Genomic DNA, 23,659 nt, shown 5'->3' with positions numbered 1-23,659 from the left:
AATGTATCACCTTTTTATTTATATGCAACAGTTTTTATTTATCTCGTAATAGAACTGTCATAGATTCATAGATTCTAGGACTGGAAGGGACCTCGAGAGGTCATCGAGTCCAGTCCCCTGCCCACATGGCAGGACCAAATACTGTCTAGACCATCCCTGATAGACACTTATCTAACCTACTCTTAAATATCTCCAGAGATGGAGATTCCACAACCTCCCTAGGCAATCTATTCCAGTGTTTAACCACCCTGACAGTTAGGAACTTTTTCCTAATGTCCAACTTAGACCTCCCTTGTCCCGGTTAACGTTGCTGATCAATTAGGGAACATGCTTATTTAAAGTTGTGCAATGCTCCCCTTTGGCAGCTGCCTGCTTTGTCCTCTGCTTGCAGGAAGAGCAGCCCGTTGCAGCTAGCTGGTGGGGGCTTGGAACCGGGGTGGACCAGCAGCCCCCCTATCAGCTCCCTACTCCCCTAAGGTCCCTGTGCTGCAGCCGCCCAGCAGGCTATCAATTGCCAGCAGTTCAACTGTCCCTTCCCCCACTGCCATGTGCTGCTCCTGCCCTATGCCTTGGAACTGCTCCCAGAGACTCCTGCTTGCTTTGCGGGGGGGCTAATTCATAGATTCATAGATTCTAGGACTGGAAGGGACCTCGAGAGGTCATCGAGTCCAGTCCCCTGCCCGCATGGCAGGACCAAATACTGTCTAGACCATCCCTGATAGACATTTATCTAACCTACTCTTAAATATCTTCAGAGATGGAGATTCCACAACCTCCCTAGGCAATTTATTCCAGTATTTAACCACCCTGACAGTTAGGAACTTTTTCCTAATGTCCAACCTAGACCTCCCTTGCTGCAGTTTAAGCCCATTGCTTCTTGTTCTATCCTTAGAGGCTAAGGTGAACCAGTTTTCTCCCTCCTCCTTATGACACCCTTTTAGATACCTGAAAACTGCTATCATGTCCCCTCTCAGTCTTCTCTTTTCCAAACTAAACAAACCCAATTCTTTCAGCCTTCCTTCATAGGTCATGTTCTCAAGACCTTTAATCATTCTTGTTGCTCTTCTCTGGACCCTTTCCAATTTCTCCACATCTTTCTTGAAATGTGGTGCCCAGAACTGGACACAATACTCCAGCTGAGGCCTAACCAGAGCAGAGTAGAGCGGAAGAATGACTTCTCGTGTCTTGCTCACAACACACCTGTTAATAATGTCAGGGTGTCCCCCTGCTCCTGCACCCTGCTTACCCCTTCTCCATATAGAGCAGGGAGGTGACACCGGTGGAGAGAGACAGAGAGTGCTTGGGGCAGCAGCTGCTGTCTCAACTTCCTGATCCACTTAAAAAGACAATGCACTTAAGAGTGGGTCAGCTTACTTAAAGGGGCAGTGTGCATCTCTCTCTCTCTCTCCCACAAACAAGGTGTGTGTCTGTCTCTGTCTGCTGTGTTCGTATACACAGTGATTTTTTAATCAATGAGGTTCAAGGGAAGATTCATCAGGAAAGTGTTCACCTGTTAAAGCAAGACACATGGGATATGAAACATTGCTCACCTCTGGTGGAACCTCTCACCCCAGCACAGAACTCTGGTCCATGATTACAATAATAAGCCACCTCTGTTCAAATAATCATCCAGTCCGGCCTGCTTCCTTCCCTACAGCTTGCCTGAATCCCAGCTCTAACCAGACTTGAATTTCCCCTGGCATTAGCTATTGCAGGTCCCTCCTCTCTGTCCTACTTGAGCCCCAGCTCCCCAGGTTCCCACCTCTGCTGGATGCTATTGACACTGTGAGGGAGTGCTCACCCCACACCTGCCCCTGAAAGGGTTAAGGTGGCTAGACAGGCCAATTAACCACCTAAGATGCACCTGGAGGAGGAGCCAGGGAGCAATGAGAACTAATTAAAGAGTGAAGCTGAACAGGAACAGGTGGGGTTGGTATAAAGCAAGGTAGCTTAGGGCAGAAGGGGGCTGCAGGGAGGAGGTCTGCAGTCACTCTCTGAGGCTAGGGAGAGGTGAGGGGGTCTTGGCCAGGAGGGAAGGGTGTAGCCGGAGAAGGGTAGAGAAGGAGACTGATAGAGGCAACATAGGAAGCAATCCAAGGAAACAGAAACAAGGCATGGGACAGGGTAGACCTTAGCTGCTGGTTTTAGGGTCCCTGGGCTGGAACCCAAAGATGAGGGTGAGCCCACGTTCCCCTACCAGCCACTGGGGATGTGGCACCATAGAGGGGCAGTGAATTGGAAGACTGCCTGGGGCAGTTGGTGACACTCGGTACACAAACCTCCCAGAAAGGAGAAACTACAGTGACCTAGCCAGAGGGCCAAGCCACCAGGAGGGAGCCATCGAGTTCAGGTAGAGAGAGTGTCATACAGTCAGCACTCGCAGGCAGGGGCTTCAGAAAGGCAGAGCTAATTCCAAGCTGCAGCCACAAGGAGGTGCCCCATTGGGGGTGAGAGCACACTCTGACAGTGTGGACACTTGTGGATGGGAGGGAAGAGGTAGATGTGGTATATCTTGAATTTAGTAAGGCTTTTGATACTGTCTTGCATGACCTTCTCATAAACAAACTAGGAAAATACTACCTAGATGGAGCTACTATAAGGTGGGTGCATAACTGGTTGGAAAACTGTTCCCAGAGAATAGTTATCAGTGGATCACAGTCAAGCTGGAAGAGCATATCAAGGATCAGTTTTGGCTGCAAGGATCTAGTTCTATTCAATATCTTCATCAGTGATTTACATAATGGCATAGAGAGGACACTTATAAAGTTTGTGAACGATACCAAATTGGGAGGGATTGAAAGTGCTTTGGAGGATAGGATTAAAATTCAAAATGATCTGGACAAACTGGAGAAATGGTCTGAAGTAAATAAGATAAAATTCAATAAGGACAAATTACACCCGGAGGAATTCTGCGCCAAAAAATAAAAAATTCTGCCCACAATGTTTGAAAATTCTGCAAAATTCTGCATATCTTATTTGTCAAAATAACACAATATAATCATGCCAGTTTCAATTATTTTGGTAATTTATTTCAAGATATCTGTCAGTATGTATAGACCAAAAAAAAAAAAAAAAAAAAAGAAGAAGAAGAAAAAAAAGAAAAGATTCTGGCAAAGTTGTTTTTGACAGATTCCTTACTAGGCATATTCATACAGAACTTTGTAAAAAGAACAGGAGTACTTGTGGCACCTTAGAGACTAACAAATTTATTAGAGCATAAGCTTTCGTGGGCTACAACCCACTTCTTCGGATGCAGTGGGTTGTAGCCCACGAAAGCTTATGCTCTAATAAATTTGTTAGTCTCTAAGGTGCCACAAGTACTCCTGTTCTTTTTGCGGATACAGACTAACACGGCTGCTACTCTGAAACAGAACTTTGTGTAATTCATTTATATTACAATACAGAACTGTAATTCCTGCACCTGTCAGAAGCAGGGCAAAGGCTTGGGGAGTCAGGGGTAACGGAGGACCTCAGGGAGAGAGAAGGAACCTAGGAGTGAAACTGGAGAGTGTTGGGTGTGGGTGGGAGGTTTTTCTTCATGGGGGGTGGGATTGTTAGGGTATTGGGAAGCCTCCCCCATGCAGACTCTGGATGACCCCAAGCCTCTCCCATTCAGTCAGGCACATCTGCCCCATCCCCAAACCCCTCATCCCCACGGGTCTCTGCAGCCTCCCTCCCCCCTCCCCAGGCTCAACGCTGTCACCCAACTAGCTCCTGAGCCCATGTGCCAGTCTGTCCTCCCTACAAGTCATTCTGAATCCCAGTCTGTGACCCCCCAGCAGCCCTGTGTGCCCCACTCTGTCCTAAACTGGCTCCACGGGCAAGGTGCTGCTCATGGGGGAATTCTGCATCACTGGCCATAGAATTTAGTATTTTCCCGCATAAAATACATTTTGCCTCAGAAGTGCTGCAATTCTGACTTTTGCACACCAGAGGCCGCTGTGGCACTATTACAGCAGGCATAAAGCAGCTGGCTGTTCTGGTATCACAGCGGCCTCTGGTGGGAAAAAGGCAGAACTGCAGCACTTCTTAGGAAAATGTTTTTTATGTGGGTAAATACAAAATTATGCGAGAATTTCCCCAGGAGTAACAAATGCAAAGTGCTCCACTTAGGAAAGAACCATCAGTTGCACACATAGAAGATGGAAATGACTGCCTAGGAAGGAGTACTGCAGAAAGGGTTTTGGAGGTCATAATGGATCACAAGCTAAATATGATTGAACAGTGTAACACTGTTGCTATTAGCAGGAGTGTTTTAAGCAAGGCACAAGAAGTAATTCTTCTGCTCTACTCTGCACTGATTAGGACTCAATTGGAATATTTTGTCCAGTTCTGGGTGCCACATTTCAGGAAAGATGTGGTCAAATTGGAGAAAGTCCAGAGAAGAGCAACAAACATGATTAAAGATCTAGAAAACATGACCTATGAGGAAAGATTGAAAAAATGGGTTTGTTTAGTCTGGAGAAGAGAAGACTGAGAGGGGACATGATAACAGTTTTCAAGTACATAAAAGGTTGTTTCAAGGAGGAGGGTGAACAAATTTTCTCCTTAATCTCTGAGGATAGGACAAAAAGCCATGGGCTTAAATTGCAGCAAGGGAGGTTTAGTTTGGACGTTAGGAAAAACTTCCTAACTGTCCGGGTAGTTAATCACTAGAATAAATTGCTTAGGGAGGTTGTGGAATATCCATCATTGGAGATTTTTAAGAGCAGGTTACACAACGACCTGTCAGGAATGGTCTAGGTAATACTTAATCTTGCCATGATTGCATGGAACTTGACTAATGATCTCTCGAGGTACTTTCCAGTCCTATGATTCAGACACCTTCTCACACATCTGAAGTGTAACCACATCACCTCAGTCCTTAAATATCTCCATTGGCTCCCTGTTTATAGAAGAATGTGGTTACAATTCACCCTATATTTCAAAATCCTTCCATGCGCTGTCTGCAACTTTTCTGGATCACACAGGTGACTTTCCACAAATGTTTTAGAGAGATTAGAGACAATTTGAGAAACTCACCAGGACTTTCCCAGGGAATTGATTGCTGACCCTGAGGTTAATCTGATAAACCTTGATCTGTACAGGAGCGGTATTGTTCTCCTGGAAGTAGACTTTAAAGTCCACCAGTCCCTCTGCCTTCTCGCACAGAGCCGTGAGCTGGTAGTGTCAGGTGCCCTTGGAAGTCGTATCTCTGTCCATCAAAGGTGGCATAGCACAGATTCCTTGTCACAGAGCAGATGGCATAGCTGGAAGGGTAACAGCCCCGTACGCCATTCACTAGCCCGCATCTCTCTGAATGTTTGCATGTAGCACCCACACATTCGACTTGTCTAGTGGCTGCATTGCACATGCACCATGTCCCACATGCCTCTTCGATCCAGAAGCTCTCATTGGGGGCATGGGGCACCCTTTAAACTGGCACCCACAGTTGCCCTGTGGGATGCATTTGCCCTGGCTCAGCACAAAACCATCCTTACACTGGCAGCTTTCCACGCAGGGGTCTTGGCAGCTGCTGGGGACTGACTGGTCCACACACGTGGCTGGGCAGGCTGTTCCACAGAGCTGGTACTGGCTGTTCTCCAGGGGGCACTCCATGGCTGGAGAGTGAAGGACCCACAGATTTAGCAGCAAGTTCTCTCCATGAAAAAGCAGAATTTAAAATAGACAGAAAGGGACATCTCTAATGGGGCACAGAGAGCTCTCCAATCCCACTCACCTCAAGAAGAGTCAATGATGCTCATCACATTGCAGGAGGTGCCTGGCACCCTAAAGGATCAGGCCCATAAAGGGATGATTGACTTAAAAATTGGCATCAACTTATCTCAGACTCCCATGTGTCATCGGCAGATGTTATATATTCACAGTGAGAGCCACCTTAGAAATACCATAGACAGACAGGCAGAGATACTGTAGGTACAGTACAACCAAGAGTCCTCATATCCCAACCACTGCTCAAAGCACTAGGCCACACTCCCTCCTAAGGAGAAGAATAGAATGCAGGAGTGCTGACCCCCAGACCCGTTTATATAATGTTGGCATTCAAATCTGTACTCACGGCATCTGGCCAGCTGCCTCCATTCTCCAATCCTGACCCCCTCCAGCTGGCAGGCGTCCACGTAGGCCTTCAGGACCTCACACAGGGCCTTCCTGTAGTCGTCGTTGTGGCACAGATCGTACATGCAGTTGTCCAAGTAGACTGTAGGATCCACCTTGATGTGGCACTGGCTGAAGGGCCCATCTGAGACCTTGGTTATCAGGCCGCACGAGGCCTCCTCCTTGTACTTTCTGGCTATGCTGGGGGCACAGGGTCTGCAACCTCCAATGCAATTGTGCCAGCAAAACTGATCCTCATCTTCCACTTCCCAGTTTTGCTCCTGGAGTATGGCACTGGGATCCTGATCCTCGGCTGGGGTCCAGAAGTCATCGGAAGGGTCCCCATTATAATTGCTGCACAGACCGCACAGGCTCTCAGAGAAGTCATTAGGGACGGTGACCCTCAGGTGTTTGTTCCAGTCGTAGGACACTCTGAGGTTGAAGTTGGTGTGGAGGACGAGGGAGGTGTCGCTCTGATAGAGCCGAAGGGCCCCATTGTTGAGGGAGATGGGTAAGTGGGCCCTGGTGTTATTCACCTTCATGGTGAGAAAGAAAGGGCAAAGGTCACAATCGACGGCACTAGTCATTTACATTTCATTCTGACCTCTGCTCAGATTAGCAATGGGCCCCATCCAAAATTTTCAGTGAATCTGGTCCCAAATCGGAGCCAGAAATAGTTTATAGCATCATGTTAGATAGAACTGGCTGGAGAAAAGTAATTCTTTATGGTGGAGGATTTCAATATTTCGAAAATTGGTTCCGTCCCAATTTAGAATAAATCTAATCAATTGCAAAATTTTCTCTGAAGGGAAATGGAGACCCGGCTCTGAGGCAATCCTGCTGGCAAGATGCCAAAGAGCCAGGTCAGCAAGCTGGGAGAAAACCAGGTGGGTTTTGGAATTTGCATGGTTTCCATCAGAACATCATTGAAATTGGACCATCTCTTCAAAGCCTTTTGATTGTCACAAATTGGCAAATACTGAAGAAAAACTATTTCATTGGGATTTCAAAAGGACTAAGACTAGGAATTGGTGAGGCCAACCATGGGGGAGGGGGACGGCTCTGGTTAGAGCCTTTAGGGAGCCACCCCTGTGGGGGAGGGGTCTATGGTATTGCCAATCTCAAGAGATCAAAAATTGTGAGTCAGACCCTAAATCTCATGAAATCGGCCCCAAGAAATAAAGAGCTTCTTTTAAAAGGACTGCACTGTGAATTGCGGCCTGTCTTTTGATGTTAGAACTCTCCTGCCCACCTCAGTGCGTGTCTGTGACAATTCATGTTGCCCACTCTCCTAAGGGAAGGGGATTTTGGTCCCTGTTGCAGGAGCTGTCACCCCCACATTTGCCTGTCCCCTGTGCAGTAATTAATCCTGTCCCCCAGTTCCCCCTTCTATTCTCTCTGCACCCATTCCCCCCATCAGTTCAGCCACCTCAGTAACCCCCCATTGCCCACCCTCCATCGGTCCAGCCCCCCCACCCCACCCCAGCCCACATCCCCATCAGTCCAACACCCCCAGTTCAGCTCCCCATTCTCCACCCCAGCAGTACAGCTCCCCTCAGTTCAGCACCCCAGCCCCCACCTCCATCAATCCCCCGTCAGTTCAGCCCCAGCCTCCGCCCCAGCAATCCCAGACTCCCACCTGCTCAACTCAGCCCCCCACAGCCTCTCCTCTGCTCCTCCTGGGATTTTTCACCCCTCTCCCTCCCGTCCCAGGGAGGCCTGCAATGGGTTGGGAGCAGCTCCTGGGGCTCCTCACCCCCATTTGCCCCTTCCCAGGGTGGGTGCTGTGGGTGGGGGAGGAGCATAGGAGCTGTCCCATCCCGTTGCTCATGGGACAGGGGAAGGGAGGGAGCGGCACCACCCTGGGCAGCTGGACTCTTTGCTCCCCCAATCAGAGCGGTGAGCAGAGAGGAGCGACTTTGCTGGCTCCCAGCGGGGCTGGACTTCACCAGGGGCCTGGAGCTTCTCGCGCCATCACCAGACAAGCCCCAGCCCCCCGGCAAAACCCCGGCACTTGTGAAAAAAACACAAGACTGGCAATGCTGGGCCTGTGTCAGCTGGAGCCATTAGGGAACAGCTCCTGAGGGAGAGGGGGCTGCATTGGTTAGAGCCATTAGGGAGCGGCCCCTGTGGGGGAGGGAGCTGCGTCCATTGGAGCCGTTAGGGAGCAGCTCCTGTGGGGGAGGGGGCTGCGTCGGTTGGAGCCGTTATCGAGCGGCTCCTGTGGGGGAGGGGGCCACGCTGGTTAGAGCCATTAGGGAGCGGCTCCTGTGGGGGACGGGGCTGTGTTGGTTGGAGCTGTTAGTGAGCAACTCTTGCGGGGGGGGGGGAAGCCATGTCGGTTAGAGCCATTGGGGTGCAGCTCCTGTGGGGAGGGGGCCATGTTAGTTAATAATCACACTTACTATCTACCACAGCCAGAAAAATCTCATCTTACTGTGAGCACTGATTTAGCTGAATTCTCTGTCAATCTTGATATTGAATGGCAGGAATTCACCAATCACCTATTAAAAGGTAAAGAGGTAACACAGTTCCTAGAACAAACAAAAGGGAATGTGGGAAACCGAACCATCCATATTATGAATACAAACAGGGATATGTTAAGAATTGCCACTGCAGAGAGACAGATAACAGCTTACCATTGGTATGACATATTTTCCGGATGGTCCCCCACAACTACTGTAATGTTACATCCCCTACTATTGCCTTATTCCCTGAATAAGATCCTGCTGGTTTTCATTTTCTAAGTATAACAGCATGACTGCCTTCCCAGGGCTGGGGAGAGAACCGAAGAGTCCTGACTCCCAGCTCCCTGCTCCAACCCCTAGACTCCACTGCCCTTGCAGGGACACGGTTCATGGAACAAGCCTTGCACCATTAGTGCCTTTCGCCTTTCTACAGAGATTCATGTATTGCCATTGGCAAGTGACAACGGTCTGATCCAACATGGCTGATGAGAGCAGGGCATGGAGGAAGCGAACGGATAGGATTTAATACCCCAGCAGGGGGCAGTACCTTGTAATATATCCCCTTTTTGAAGCACCCTCAGATCTGCAGAGGCACGCAGCCCTGGCCATCAAAGAGGAAGCCATCATCGCACTGGCAGCCTTCGGCGCCGGTGTCTGGGCACTTCCTGGCATCGGTGATCCTGGCACAGGTGGTGGTGCAGAGGTCGGCGCACAGCTTGTAGTGACTGTTGGCCGGGCAGCTCAGAGCTAAAGCAGAGAGAGAAGTAATTGATGGCTGGAGAGATCTCACCCCACACCTTAGAGGGACAGACATGAAGGAGAGGAGAATCTAACAGGGACGAGAGGATCAGGTCACCTTTATAACGGAACATGAAGTTGTTGGTTCCCACCCAAAGGAGTCTCTCAAGAAGCCCAGCGGCCTGGAATGAGATACCTAGATACCTGCAGAGGGAGGGGAGCGAGTGGGACAGGCCCTTGTGCTACACCAGCATCACGGCACTTACTGCAGAAGGAGGTGCTCCTCCAGGGCTGGACGGTGACCCGGAACTCCTGGCAGGCTGTCACGTAGCTGTGGATGCTCTGGCACAGGACCTGGGAGTCCCCATTGCCCAGGCACAGATCATACAGACAGCTGTTGAAATACACAGTGGGGCTGACTGTGCTGTGGCAGGTGGCGAAGGGGCCATCGGGCACCGTGAGCAACCCGCAGTATTTGCGCTGTTTGAAGAAGTCCTTCTTCATCTCCTTGCAGACCAGACAGCTGTTCCTGGTGCATCCATCCTCACAGGCCACCCCCGGGATCGGGACTTTCCGGGCAGAACTGAACGCTGCCACGTTAGGGGCCGCCCTTCCATCGGGGAGCAGGAACTCGTCGTCCCAACGCCCGTTGTGGTTCCCGCACAGGCCGCACGTCTGGCCCTGGTAGTTCCCTGGGATGGTGACTCTGGCGTGGTAAACCAGGTCATAGCTCACAGTGAGGCCGAAGTCTGTTTGCACCAGCACGTTTCCACCATGCTGATATGCTTGGAGCTGCCCATCGGTCACGACCACAGGGAGGTTGTGAGACGCCCCGTCCACATGGAAGAGACGGAGCATTCCCTGTGAGTCGGGGGAGTGGATGCTGTAGGGGTGGGTTATGGGCACAAGATAGGGTCTCAGTGACACCTGGGCAAATCTGTAGTGACTCCACTGAACTCAATTATGTTATGGTCACTTCTGATTTCACTGACCCCAAGGTAAATCCAGGGTCACCTCTTCCAGTGTAATGGCATCAGGGCCTGATTCTGATATCAGTTCCCTGGGCTTACTCTGCAATCATCCACTGAGCGCAATGAGCTGAGGGCAGGATTCCGATCTCACTTGTCCCAGAGAAAATCCAGAGCGATTCTGCTTTCTTCAGCGGGATGCCTCTGGATTGGCCCTGGTGCCAATAAGGTCAGGATCAGAACCTGAGTGTCTGACCCCTCCTGCCTGCGCGCTCCTAATGAGTGACCCAGGAGACAAGTGCTCCTTGCATTGCCACATCAGTGGGGCTGCCCCATTGCAGGGTTCAGCCCCCTGGGAACATCTTGAGCAGGACTTACCATGACAAGCCCCTTCCTGTTCTGCAGCAGGGTGAGCGTGAGCCCGTAGACCTCCAAGGACACCAGCTTGGTGACAGACATCTTCCCATTGCCCCAGGGCACATTCTCCACCTTCACGGCAAAGAATGTCAGGTTCCCGGTGTTGGTGCAGGTCTTGGCCAGGATGTAGGTGCAGGTGCCTTGGAAATCGAAGGCGACCCCATCGAAGGAGAGGTAGTGGGGGTCTCCGGCTGCGGAGCATGTTGCGGATCCGACAGGCTGGCATTTCCGGATGCCATCCCATCCTGGAGCCCTCACCCCTTCTGCATCCCACCCCCCTGACCCAGCCTGGAGCCCCTTCCAGTGCCCCAAAGCCCTCATCCCTGCCCGTACCCCCTCCTGCACCCCAACCCCCTGCAAGGGTGGGGGAGAGGGAGGGAGGGGGAATGGAGTGAGCCGGGCAGGGCGTTGGAGTAGGGGTGGGGCAGGGGTGTTCGGTTTTCTGCTATTAGAAAGTTGACAACCCTAGCTGTGGGGATGTGTGGGGGGCAGACTCACTCTCCAGCCTGCTCCACCACACCAGGGCCGGGATTAAGGTTTTAGTGCTGGGGTGCTGCTGCAGGTGGTTGGTGCCCCCTCAGTAGCTTAGTATAGTTCACCCATTGAATTGGGAGGCTTCCTCCACCCCCGGTTATTTTCCTAAAGAAGCATTGATTTTTAGTAATTGATATTCATTAAAATGTGTTCAATTGCAACTAAATATAGCTTTACCCCAAGTTTGCTGGTGCTCTTTGCTAAGCAGGTGGATCCACATTTAGTTAAGCAATTATATAGCTTAACATACAGTTCTTCAAATTCTTAAAGTTTACATTTTTTATTGTTTGAAAATGGGGAATTATGCATTTCTTATTTACTTGATTTAACTTTTATTGTGATTGATTTGTGTCAAACTCTGGAGATCGGAATTCAAATAAAAAGGCACAAACTCAGCATTTAAACGTTTTTTAAGCAGTTAAATAAAACCACCTTACGTGCACTGGATAAATAAGAAAAGTTTGACAGTATGTTTAGCATTTAAAACTAATTTATTAAACAAAGTATAACTTTAGTGAATTGAACTGATTGTTTCTGGTCACCATGGCAAGATTTTAGAGCTAGTAGATCTCATTCTCTTACATCTACTTTTTATTCATAGTCTGCAAGAAGAAAACAAGCTTTTCTGCTTTTTCAGCTCCCAATCGGTTTAATGAATGAACGACTCATTCAGATGAATTAGTTAATAAACTGAAAATAGGGAAAAAAATTCTCTCAGCAGTAGCTTCTTCTGCATGTGCAGTCCAAAGCTGGTTCAGCATGTCAGTAAACTCTGGTTTCAAGACCTTAGCCAGTGACTTCCACCAGTTCAGACTTTCATTAAAACTTCAGCAGTGAACATACTGTTCCTTTTTAAAAAAAATTTAATTTAAATTATTTTAATAGACTATAGTAAGTTTGGCCTTAATACAGGTTGTAATAATTTCAAATTTATTTTTAAATAGGTTTATTTTTGAAAATAATTCTGTATCCAATTTAAATGAGACTTTTTTTTAATCATTGATTTTTATCCACCCTGATCCGAAGTGAGGTCTTTAGCTTGGGTCCTTCTGAACCAGTTCAGTCCGTAACTTCTCAATATGGGCAGGAAGCCACAGGCATTGGCAGCAGTTACCCCGATTCAGCTACTTTCCCACAATGCAGTGCTTCACATCTGGAAATTAGCCAGAAGCGCCTTCTCCTAGTAACCGAGCTGGACCCTCTGGGGTAGGTGTTTCAGGAATCCCAGCATGCACTGATGCTACCATGGCTGAGCTGTGGTGTACAGATGTGCTGAGGTGTTACGAAGACAGGCGAGAACCAACCAGCCATTTTGTGTCCTCTGTCCTAGCAGATGGGTTCCTCGCCTTCTGCAGACCCCTTTGTCGCTCAGCCATATCAGCTGAACAGTTTGAGAACAGTCTTTTAATGTGACTGGTGTAACCACACACAGCGTTCTAGATTGCTTTGCCTGGAATCAGCTTTACCACTGCTAACTCATTTCTTAAAAGCACTGAGCACTCGTGGGAAAAGCTACGAGGAAAGAAATGGGGTGGAATAACCTCCTTACTAACTAGTTCATATCTGCCAGCAGCACAGCATAACAGAACCCATTCCTTAAACCCTGCAACAAACCCCTCCATCCCCCGACCAGCTGTGATTGGGCTGGCTTGGCTATTGGACATAGGGGCATGTAGCTTCCTTTTGCAATGGGGAGACCTCTTGTTGTATTTGAACTGAATCCCATTTAATCAGCTCTTCTCCTTACCGTGCTCTCTGCTCTGAGGCTGGTTCTTGGGGCTGCCCTTCCCCCCCTTCTCCACACCAGCAGCCTGTTCTGGCTCTCACTTGGATTCCTCCACCTCCAAGTGCTCTCAGCTTCTCACTGTCTCCCCTTTCTCTGCAGACCCCTACAAAGACCGTGCTCAGTTCACAGCCACGGGGATTCGTTTCACTTCGGTGACTCGGAAGGACATGGGGAAGTACATCTGCGAGGTCCTCTGGACTGGGAGCGGGGGCATTGGCCGACTAAATAAGTCAGAAGTTGACCTCATCGTCCAAGGTACTATTGCCTTTCTGTAATTACAACTTGGGACCGGTTGCCATGGCTAAAGTTCCAGGCCTTCTAGTCTCGGAGAGAGGGGGCCCCTGGGGGCATGTTGCTAACTGTGGGCAAGGAGTGTGTTTTCATAGAGTTTAAGATTCGAAGGAAGCACTATGAACTTCTAACCTGCGTGGCACAGACCGGGGAACCTCCCCACTGACTCCTGCCGCAAGGAGGATATTATTTTTCCCTACTAAGAGTCCAATGGCTTATTTGAACAATGTTGCTCTCCGCACACCACGGCATCATCAGTGGATAGCAAACTAGCCTGAGGTCACTGAAACAAGACTCTTTCCACATTGGACTTAGACTGTAGGGAAGCCTCAATCGTCTAAACCTGGTTCTCTGAAATTCTCACCCATGTCCCCTGACCACGGACCTGCAGGGCCAGAGCGGCGCATGAATGGAGCTTTAGGGCCTTCCTGAGAGCAGCGTCAGTCCTGCTGGAATAGAGCCATGGAATAAGGCTGCTTTGGGCAGTGGCAAGTATCCTGTAATCCAGTCAGGCTAGCCAGGTTCGAAGGGGGGCCCTGGGGAAAGCCTAATGCCCAGATTATCCAATGGTTTCAAAAGCCTCCAGTTCTGTTGGCTCCGCATCTTCAGAACCGTTAAACACAACTGGTTCTCGAGGACTGCCTCGCACAGGTAAATGCATAGCCCATTATGTGGCAAAGAAGAAACAATCCTAGCTACATGGGGGCACTGTTATTTCTGTAACACGCACTCAGGAAGTCTGACACTGTAACTGTTCCCCCTGCTGACGTGGGCAAGTCCATGCTTATCTTGCATTACATGCGAATGGCATTTAAGCAGAGATCCCCTTCATACAGATGTGCTGTCAGTCCACTTTTTCACACCTTGAAGACTCACTGTCAGCACCAATCTGAACCTTGGGTGTATTGTCTGCAGAAACCAATGGAGACTGTCCTCACCCCAGAAATGGTCCCTTCATGGCTGGGCTGAGGTCCCTGGCAAAAGATTAGGGGGGGAAGATTGCACTACTTTTACAGTGCCTGTTCTGTGGCCGTACCCAGAGCCTCACTCACAAATGCTGTCAGTCTAGCACCTTTCACCAGCGCTGCGAAATCAGTCACCGAATGGGAGCCCAGTGTTGGACCAAACTCTGTTTCCTTCCTTCAGGATTGCAGCAGTTTTGGTCAAACATTTTGTTTCGACAAGTTGCTCCATTAAAGTGGGAGGGACACTGGTTTCACCCACACGGCCAGCATCGCACCTTTCACCTGTCAGCAGGGTGGCTACTGCCAGCAGCAGGGCTCGTAGTCAAAGCGTTAATTTCTGGTCATGACACTTCTCCCCATGTGCACTTGCCATTTATGTTGAACGCCGGGCACCTGATTCTGTCTCCCTGCTCTTCGTACAGTCGTTTGCACCAGAACACCGAGAGCTGCTCTGATTTAGTTGCATTCCACACCCATTTTATTGTGGTGTAAATGACTGCCCAGGGAGCAGGGCAATGGAAGAGCCAGCCCAGTGAGTGCCATTAATCCTCTCTTGAATTAAAGGGCAGCTGGTGCAGAACCCACGCAAGGAACTGCTGCTCTCTGTAGAATGTGTCCCAGGAGATCCAGACAATAGTGTGGCTGGATTTTAAAGAAAAGTCCACTCCTATTTGTAGTTGTGCTGACATGAGTATAATCAAGCTTCAGGGCAGCACAGGATCTCTGCATGGGTCAGGAAGGAACCGCTTTTCACTCCTTCCCCATCGCAATTAAAGGTGCGTTGTCGGGGAATGACAGTTACACTGGCCTGAGCTCTGGAACGTCACTGATCAGCCCTGGAGCAGTGCCAAGAAAGCCCTGTCAATGGAAGGGGGCCCAGCCACTGACTTAGTTCACGAGTCAACGGACTATCAAGCTAGACATGGATGCTGCTTACCACTTACTTCACTTAAAATGAGCTGGCCATTTGTTTGCCTTCATGTCACTTAGCCGGTCCTCTATTAACCCATGACTGACTGGATTAGACTAAACGCAATTTAACAAATGCAGATGACCGCGTCTTGGGTGTGTTTAGGGCAGGGGGTCACAGCGGTGGGTTCAAGGGTCATCTGTAACATGTGCCTCTTTGCCTTGTGCTGACATGCATGGAAACAGATGGCTCTCCACCTCCTACCTGCCAATGCTACAGGTACGACGTCCTTATGACCTCCAACCCCAAGATCAACGAGAAATTCAGGAACTCCTGCTACGCGATCGACACCAAGACAGGAGTGCTGGTATGCACGGGGCAGGGGGCTGCTTGACTCGTGGGGAGTTTACGCCTCTGTCTATGCCTCCCTCACGCCTTCTTTCCCACTCCAGATGAATGAGCCCGTAACCAGCTTCGACACGGGGGATTATTTTTGCGAGGCTCAGAACAACGTTGGGACCACTCAGAAATCGGAAGCCATCCACTTGGACGCCAGTAAGGAAATGGGGACTTGCAGAGCCTGCGTGTGGGTGGGTGGTTGCGTGCGCACGTCCGCACTGGGCTCTTTGGAAGTCACTTGCAAGCTTACAATAGCCGGTGGTGTTACTGCCCCTTCCCCGGCCTCCTGCAACTACTCCCTGTACTGGCTGCGATAGATTAAAGATTGGACAGTGCCCAAGCGTCTTGATGGGAAAACAGGCATGTGCTTTGCTGCAAGGGCTGGGGAGAGCCTGGAACCAGAAGCCCATTGGGCTGCCCTGCTAAAAGAGCAACCTTCGCAGAGAATGGAGTCTCCTGAGAGCCGACAAGTGGTTTTTGGCGTATCCTGCCTCCTACGTGACCTCCGGAGCTGGGCCTCGGTACAGACCCGGAGGAGGCTCCTGCCCTAGCCTAGTGCACTCTGGGATTGGGAGTGACTGAAGTTGGGGATAGGTGTGTTTGCTGGGCCCAGTTCCGATGACAAGCATTCCAACCCTCCCCTCCTCTGAAAAGCTACCGTGCCGTCAGCCCCCGTTCCCTGGAGCTGCCCTCTTCCTCTTGCACTCAGCCCCTCCCATGACCCTAGATGCTGAACTGGTTGAGTTAAAGCTGAGACTGTAACTCGACCTATTCAAACTGAGCTGAAGGCTTTAGACTGTCTACATTGGTGCCAAATGGGGTTTTCAGTTGGGGTTAAACTCAATAGGGAAAACAGTGGGTTTTTTTCCTATCTACACAGCATCCGTCCTGGTATAACTCTGCTGTGAGGCGGTGCGGGAGTGGGGATGTGATTTTTATTTTTACAGATAGTCATTCTGGCACAATCCCAGTTGTGGATGCAGTTATACTGGTGTGAGGGTGCCTCAGACTGGGGTGACTTATTCCCTTTCCTGTACTGACATCGTTAAACTGGGACAACTCTTGTGTGTAGACAGAGCCCCTTGGCTAGACAAGGGCTACACTACAGCACGACCTGCTGATGTGACTGTGGAGGTGGTAAGCTACATCCACACTGGGTGGGGTTTCAAATCGGCTGAGCTACCCCCGTGCCTTTTTTAAACCTTTCCCCCTCGTCTAGACAAAGCTGCAGGTGCTAGAGCAATGCTGGGAGATCTCCCCCCAATAAGCCTCAGTACTGGACTCGGCCGTGTCTACAGGTCCAGGGCCAGCAGTGGGGAAAATTCACTTCCATGCTCTGTATCCAGGTCTCTTTCTCTCTCTCTCTCTCTCTGTGCCCTTGAATACAGCCCGCAGCAGTCAGAGTTTACAGTGTGTGAACGAGAGCAGAATTTGGCGTGCACCCCCCCCCCCCGGTGTCTTGCACAGCCTGAACCCTGCTCCAGCATGTCAGGAGCAAATGAATCCTGTGTCTGGAAAATCAATGGTTAAAGGAATAACCCGGCTCTGCTGTTGCCTTATAGGGGCCGGATTTTGCCCATGAGTGACTCCTACTAAAGACAAGGGGCCTGATTCTTGTGTCAGTTCAGGGCACCTGCACCTCACTGGCCCAGCAAGGGTACCCGGTCTGACTTGCAGCTCCCCCGGTTGTCATCTCTCTAGGGTGGAGACATGGGTCTCTCTCCTTGCTGGCTGGGGTCTCTCCAGGCTGCTGCAGCTCCCTGCCTTCCCTGTGTTGGGTTAGTCTGCCCAAGCAGGCCTGCTGGCTTTCCCCTCAGAGACTAATAACAGTGGAATTGCTACAATTATAAGTTACCGCATGGTTCTTCAGTGCTTAATTTGTAATGAAATGCCAGGGCTCATAGGCGCTGACTCCGTGGGTGCTCTGGGGCTGGAGCATCCATGGTGAAAAACTAGCGGGTGGTTAGCACCCACTGGCAGCCAAGCTCTCCTCGCCTCCTCCTCCCCTGAGTGCACTGTGTCCCCACTCCTCTGCCTACCTCCCAGCGCTTCCTGCTGCCTAACAGCTGTTTGGCGGTGCTTTGGACTTTCCGGGAGGGAGGGGGCGGAGCGGGGAGGAGGCGGAGAAAAGGCAGAGTGGGGACTTGGGGGAAGGGGGTGGAATGGGGGCGGGGACTTTGGGGAAGGGGGTGGGGTGAGGGTGGTGTAGGGGTGGGCCGGGGCCAGGGCAGGGGGCAGGTCGAACACCCACCTGGCAAAGGGGAAGTTGGCTCAAGCAATTTTTTTTTTTTACTTTCATAACTCATGAGGCAAGCCCGGAGATGCCGGGGCTCTGAACTGCCAGGCCCGGAGATGCCGGGGCTCAGCCCTGGCAAGCCCTGGCGCTAATTAGGCACTGCAGTTCTTCCTACATGAGCCTATTAATTTTTGAGGCAAAAGTGTTGCAGAGAAAACATATGAAAAAACTATTAAAAAACCTAAACGCCTGCTAATAAGCTTACCAGAGATCACCCCCTCCAATGTAGGCTTTGGTAGGAGCAGCCCTTCCCAGCCCCGCCCAGAGGTTTCCCTGCGGTGTCAAGTTCATCCCACTCTCTGTTCAGAAGAGAACACTGAGAGTCACTCCTTTATCCAGTTGGGTTCTTTGAAGTGACTTTGAACAGATAATCCACCAGACAACACGATCTCTGCTCCAAGTGCAGCTTCTAAAGCAGTGGTTCCCAAACTGGGGTTTGTGAACCCCTGGGGGTTCGCGAAATGTTACAGGGGGTTCTCGGGGGGGGGGGGGAATACCCTAATGGCAGGCAGAGCTGTCCCCGGGGATCCCGAGCAGCACAGGGCCAGTAGCCCGGAGCCCCTGGACTTCCAAGACCTAAGTAGATAAAGCAAGCATATCTATCACACTGAGGAGATTTAAACTTCAAGACTCCTTATAAGAAATGGAAAGGGAAGTGGATATTTTTTGCTGTTTTTTTAAATTAAATAGGCAGCTAGTATTGTTTTTAAAATTATTATGAAGAACAAGTTTAAGCTTTGTTGTAACATGCGTTGTTTGCCTGGACTGCTCAAGACCTGAATGCTTGTGTAGGAGGAACTCTTTGAGTTGGCTTCTTAAATACAGTACCTTCCTGCTGTTTCACATCTGATGCTCCTTGATGAAACATAGGAGCCTTGTCTTATAACAGGCTTATTCAAAGTGATACAAGCTATGAAAGTGAGATCTTGAAAGAGTGTTGCTGTTTTCATAATGTAATAAACATGCTGTAATGATAAATAATAAATAGTGTGTAATAAGCATGCCATAAAAACAAATTTTATATTTCCAAGATCACTGCTTTTATAATTTATACTCAGGTAAAGGAGAAAATTCCTGGAAATATTCATTTTTAGGAGGGGGTTCGCAAGACTTGACATTTTAGTGAAAGGGGTTCACAGGTTGTTAAAGTTTGGGAATCACTGTTCTAAAGGATAGATGGAGGTGGGTCATTTGCATTTCCTTCAGCCTCCAAGTATTTCCTGGGAAATCCACTTCCCATGTATTGTCCCAAAACATCCCCTGAAGTTTCTAATATCGTCCAGAAATTGTGTTAGTCAAGGCCATCCTCCAAGAGAAGTGCCGTACAATCCCTGAACTCCCAAAATACTTAAACTTAAGTTGGTTGGGTTTAATGTAATTCCAGTTTTGCCCAAGAGATTGTGTAAATCAGAATTCTGACAGATATGACAAAGGCCCTTTTATACGGCACTGGCCCTGGTGGTGTAAAGTTCAGTTTCTCACTGAGAGCAGTGTACAGGGCCTCAGTGTAGCTAGGAATCATCTCACACGGGGAGGAGACTAGACCATGTGAGGGGCTGCAAGGGCTGATCTGCTGCAGCCTGTGGATGACCCCCCGACTCTCCGTCCCTGTGATTGGGGGAGCAGAGGGGTTTGCCCCTGGTTGCTGGGGGCGAAGGCTTGCTGGGGGAGCGGAAGAAGTGACTGCTGGTTTCTGCTTTCCACAAAGGAAACATCATTTCCCACAAGGACATGAAAGCGCTGGTCGACAGCGGGAATGCTCGGATTATCGACGTGCGGTTGCCAGAGGAGGTGGCGAACGGCCATATCGCCAACTCGGTCAATATTCCAGGTGAGGGTTTGCTGTGGGTGCCAGCAACCAGGGCTTCGATTGCACTTAGAGGGAGCGTCCCCCCCACTGCAGAGGGCAACATGTAGTGTCACAGACCAGGGCATGAGCGGTCAGGCCGAGCGGTCAGAGCCAAGGGTCAAAGCTGGAGTCAGGAACTGAGCAGGGCTGGAGCAGGACTGGAAACAAGGCGGGCACAGGAGTGATCGCAGCTGCGGGCAGAAGCATGGAGGAGTCAGCGACCTGCCGCTGAGTTTAAATGCAGCTCCGTAGTCTCCTTGCAGCCAATGGAAGAGCCAATCAGGCGACTCTGCCACAGCCCAGCTGGGCTCATTAGCCTGCCTGAGGGCTGAGCCAGCCAGCCCCAGGTCAGCTGCAAGGACTCCAGGCCCATCGTTCCTGATACATAGCACTAGAGCCCTGGAGAAAGTGGAATTAGTAACTCAGCAGGGGGCGCTCTTTCTTCCCTGCTCTCCAGTGTGCTGGGGAAGTGACATGAGACCAAAGCTGGATCAATGAAGACCCTACGTGTGCACAAGCAGATGGGTGTGTAGAGGGCTTTCCCTTCACCCCCTCCCCTGGTTCTTGTCCCACAGACAGAAAGCAGAAGACCAGAAGTCCGAAGTGCAGGCAATGTGATGTTTATTGGGGTTGGTTTTAAGGCAGCATGTCAATAACTTTGACACTGCAGAGCCTTGTTCCCCAGTGTTCCGTTCTCTCCCCACTTTAGCAGGCAGCATTATACCTGCAATGCACGCTTGGGGTCCCCCCCCCTTACAATTGATGGTCATGTTCCGTTTTGGGGGTCATGAGTCTGGGGGTTTGGTCCCACCTCTTTTGTATCCCATGGGAGGGGTAAGGAGTGAGGTTGTGGTACAGTCAGGAACAGGTGCACTTTTTTTTTTTTTTTTTTGCCTTTTAGTGTGTTATACCTTCCCCCCAATCCCCTCCTGCCCTTCCCAACGGGTTGTTTGACCTTCCCTTAAGATAGAGGTTGAGGCAGTGTTAACATGTGCACTCCTATATTATACTTTCATTATACCCAGTAACACTTCAACTGTTCTTATCTGTTCCCATTATACTAACAAACGTATCTGGCTAGGCAGAAGCAACATGCACAGTGTCTGTCCTTTGTTTACACATATTAGTAAGAATATAAATGTATCAAAAATTAAATGAGCAAACAAATCTAAAATTCTATCTCAGGCAAAAATACAGGCCTGAATTCTGCATTATTACTAGCACTCCTAATAGGGTGTAACCCTGGCCGAATTCCAGCTTGGGGAATTCTCTCCTACCTTAAACTACCTTGGTGGTTTTAAATGGATGCAGGATTCTACTTCACTTCCTGTTCTAAATGGACGTGCAGAGTTTCCGTGTCTTGCTCATTTGCTGTGTTCCACCACAGAAGGTGCTGCATTTCAGGAGTGGGAAAAGTGGTAGCTTGTGTCCCTTTATAAAGAACGTGGGACTTGCATGCATAAACATAAGAGCATCATCGCCTGTATTTATGGAGCAGTGTAGCAGTCGCCCACAATCATCATCATCAGGGTTTAACTCTGCAACTTCAGCATCAAGATACAGACCTTTACCACTTGAGCTAAAGGAGTAACTCCATTAGCTAGTGTCACATCCCCATCTAGTGGAGATGTGATACACCAACACTGCTGATTGCGATCATCTCTCTCTCTTTCCCCCACCCAGTGGCAGAAGTCGAGGAAGCCCTGAAGATGGACCCTGAGACGTTTAAGATGAAATATGGCATGGACAAGCCACGGATGGATGACGAGAACTTGATCTTCTACTGCCAGAGGGGCAGGAGAGTGGCTCAGGCCACAAAGATCGCCATAACCCTTGGCTACGCCAAGTGAGCCTGCCCCTCCACCTTGGGCTCTTGTACCATGGGGCACTAGACCCTCAGGGAGATTGTGAACGTACCATGGGCTCTGTGGGTTTGGAGGCAAGGGGTGTAGGTGCTTAAAATGCCCTGGGTCCTATGGACTCCAGCCCTTCTGAGCGCCCCCCTAAGCTCTCACGTATAGGGTTATTAATAGAGAAATCAGTGGGTCGGGTGGAGAAGGTGAGGGCTCAGATATCCCTCAGCACCGATCTTGCTTATACTGGTGTATTCTGGAGTAAACCCACTGGAGGGGATGGTGGTACTCCAGATTCTCACCAAGGCCACAGAGACAAAGTCTTGGTTAGCTACTGAGAGAGAGGACAGAGTAATTCCTAGCTAACTGTTGAGCAATAGTCAACATGGTTTCTGTAAAGGGAAATCGTGTCTTACTAATCTATTAGAGTTCTTTGAAGGGGTCAATAAACATGTGGACAAGGGGGGGTCCAGTGGACATAGTGTACTTAGATTTCCAGAAAGCCTTTGACAGGTCCCTCACCAAAGGCTCTTACGTAAATTAAGTTGTCAAGGAATAAAAGGGAAGGTCCTTTCATGGATTGAGAACTGGTTAAAAGACCGGGAACAAAGGGTAGGAATTAATGGTAAATTCTCAGAATGGAGAGGGGTAACTAGTGGTGTTCCCCAAGGGTCAGTCCTCGGACCAATCCTATTCAACTTATTTATAAATGATCTGGAGAAAGGGGTAAACAGTGAGGTGGCAAAGTTTGCAGATGATACTAAACTGCTCAAGATAGTTAAGACCAAAGCAGACTGTGATGAACTTCAAAAAGATCTCACAAAACTAAGTGATTGGGCAACAAAATGGCAAATGAAATTTAATGTGGATAAATGTAAAGTAATGCACATTGGAAAAAATAACCCCAACTATACATACAATATGATGGGGGCTAATTTAGCTACAACAAGTCAGGAAAAAGATCTTGGAGTCATCGTGGATAGTTCTCTGAAGATGTCCGCGCAGTGTGCAGAGGCGGTCAAAAAAGCAAACAGGATGTTAGGGATCATTAAAAAGGGGATAGAGAATAAGACTGAGAATATATTATTGCCCTTATATAAATCGATGGTACGCCCACATCTCGAATACTGCGTACAGATGTGGTCTCCTCATCTCAAAAAAGATATACTGGCACTAGAAAAGGTTCAGAAAAGGGCAACTAAAATGATTAGGGGTTTGGAACGGGTCCCATATGAGGAGACATTAAAGAGGCAAGGACTCTTCAGCTTGGAAAAGAGGAGACTAAGGGGGGATATGATAGAGGTATATAAAATCATGAGTGATGTGGAGAAAGTGGATAAGGAAAAGTTATTTACTTATTCCCATAATACAAGAACTAGGGGTCACCAAATGAAGTTAATAGGCAGCAGGTTTAAAACAAATAAAAGGAAGTTCTTCTTCACGCAGCGCACAGTCAACTTGTGGAACTCCTTACCTGAGGAGGTTGTGAAGGCTAGGACTATAACAGTGTTTAGAAGAGAACTGGATAAATTCATGGTGGTTAAGTCCATTAATGGCTATTAGCCAGGATGGGTAAGGAATGGTGTCCCTAGCCTCTATTTGTCAGAGGATGGAGATGGATGGCAGGAGAGAGATCACTTGATCATTGCCTGTTGGTTCACTCCCTCTGGGGCACCTGGCATTGGCCACTGTCGGTAGACCGGATACTGGGCTAGATGGACTTTTGGTCTGACCCGGTACGGCCGTTCTTATGTTCTTATGCTCTAACCCCATAGGGAATGTTCCCACAGCTACCTTGGTTCCTCAGGGACCCTTCAAATTCATCCGTATGACCCTGTGCTGGGGACAGGTTATTTCTCAAAGTTCTGGGCACAGCTCCGCCTCTGATGTTCTGGTCCCACTTGGGTTTCTGGCCCATGAGCAGTCACAGGGCTGGGTTTGTCTCTTCCACTCCAGAGGCAGCGGGTCCATCTAGCTGTGGATAGTCCCTCCCATCTCTCATTCTGATCCATATGTCACTTCCTGTCTCTGCAGGGCCCGTAACTACGAAAGCAGCTACAAGGAATGGTCTGAGAAGGAAGGGAAGTGA

The 23,659-nt window shown here is 49.5% G+C and overlaps 1 protein-coding gene across 1 annotated transcript in view; it reads left to right on the top strand.

Annotated features, from left to right (window-relative positions):
• The window catches only part of LOC135892780 (junctional adhesion molecule A-like), a 92,200-nt gene extending 68,541 nt beyond the window's left edge, over positions 1-23,659 (top strand). The window contains exons 4-9 of the mRNA XM_065420578.1: positions 13,107-13,262; positions 15,419-15,540; positions 15,626-15,728; positions 19,577-19,699; positions 21,401-21,563; positions 23,605-23,659. Coding sequence (XP_065276650.1) covers positions 13,107-13,262; positions 15,419-15,540; positions 15,626-15,728; positions 19,577-19,699; positions 21,401-21,563; positions 23,605-23,659 — 722 coding nt within the window. The remainder of the gene's footprint in view (positions 1-13,106; positions 13,263-15,418; positions 15,541-15,625; positions 15,729-19,576; positions 19,700-21,400; positions 21,564-23,604) is intronic.

The sequence above is a fragment of the Emys orbicularis genome, chromosome 20, assembly GCF_028017835.1.
Source record: "Emys orbicularis isolate rEmyOrb1 chromosome 20, rEmyOrb1.hap1, whole genome shotgun sequence".
Taxonomy (NCBI): Eukaryota; Metazoa; Chordata; order Testudines; family Emydidae; genus Emys; species Emys orbicularis.
The sequence above is the reverse complement of the archived record's forward strand: the minus strand, read 5'-3'. Positions and strand labels throughout refer to the sequence as shown.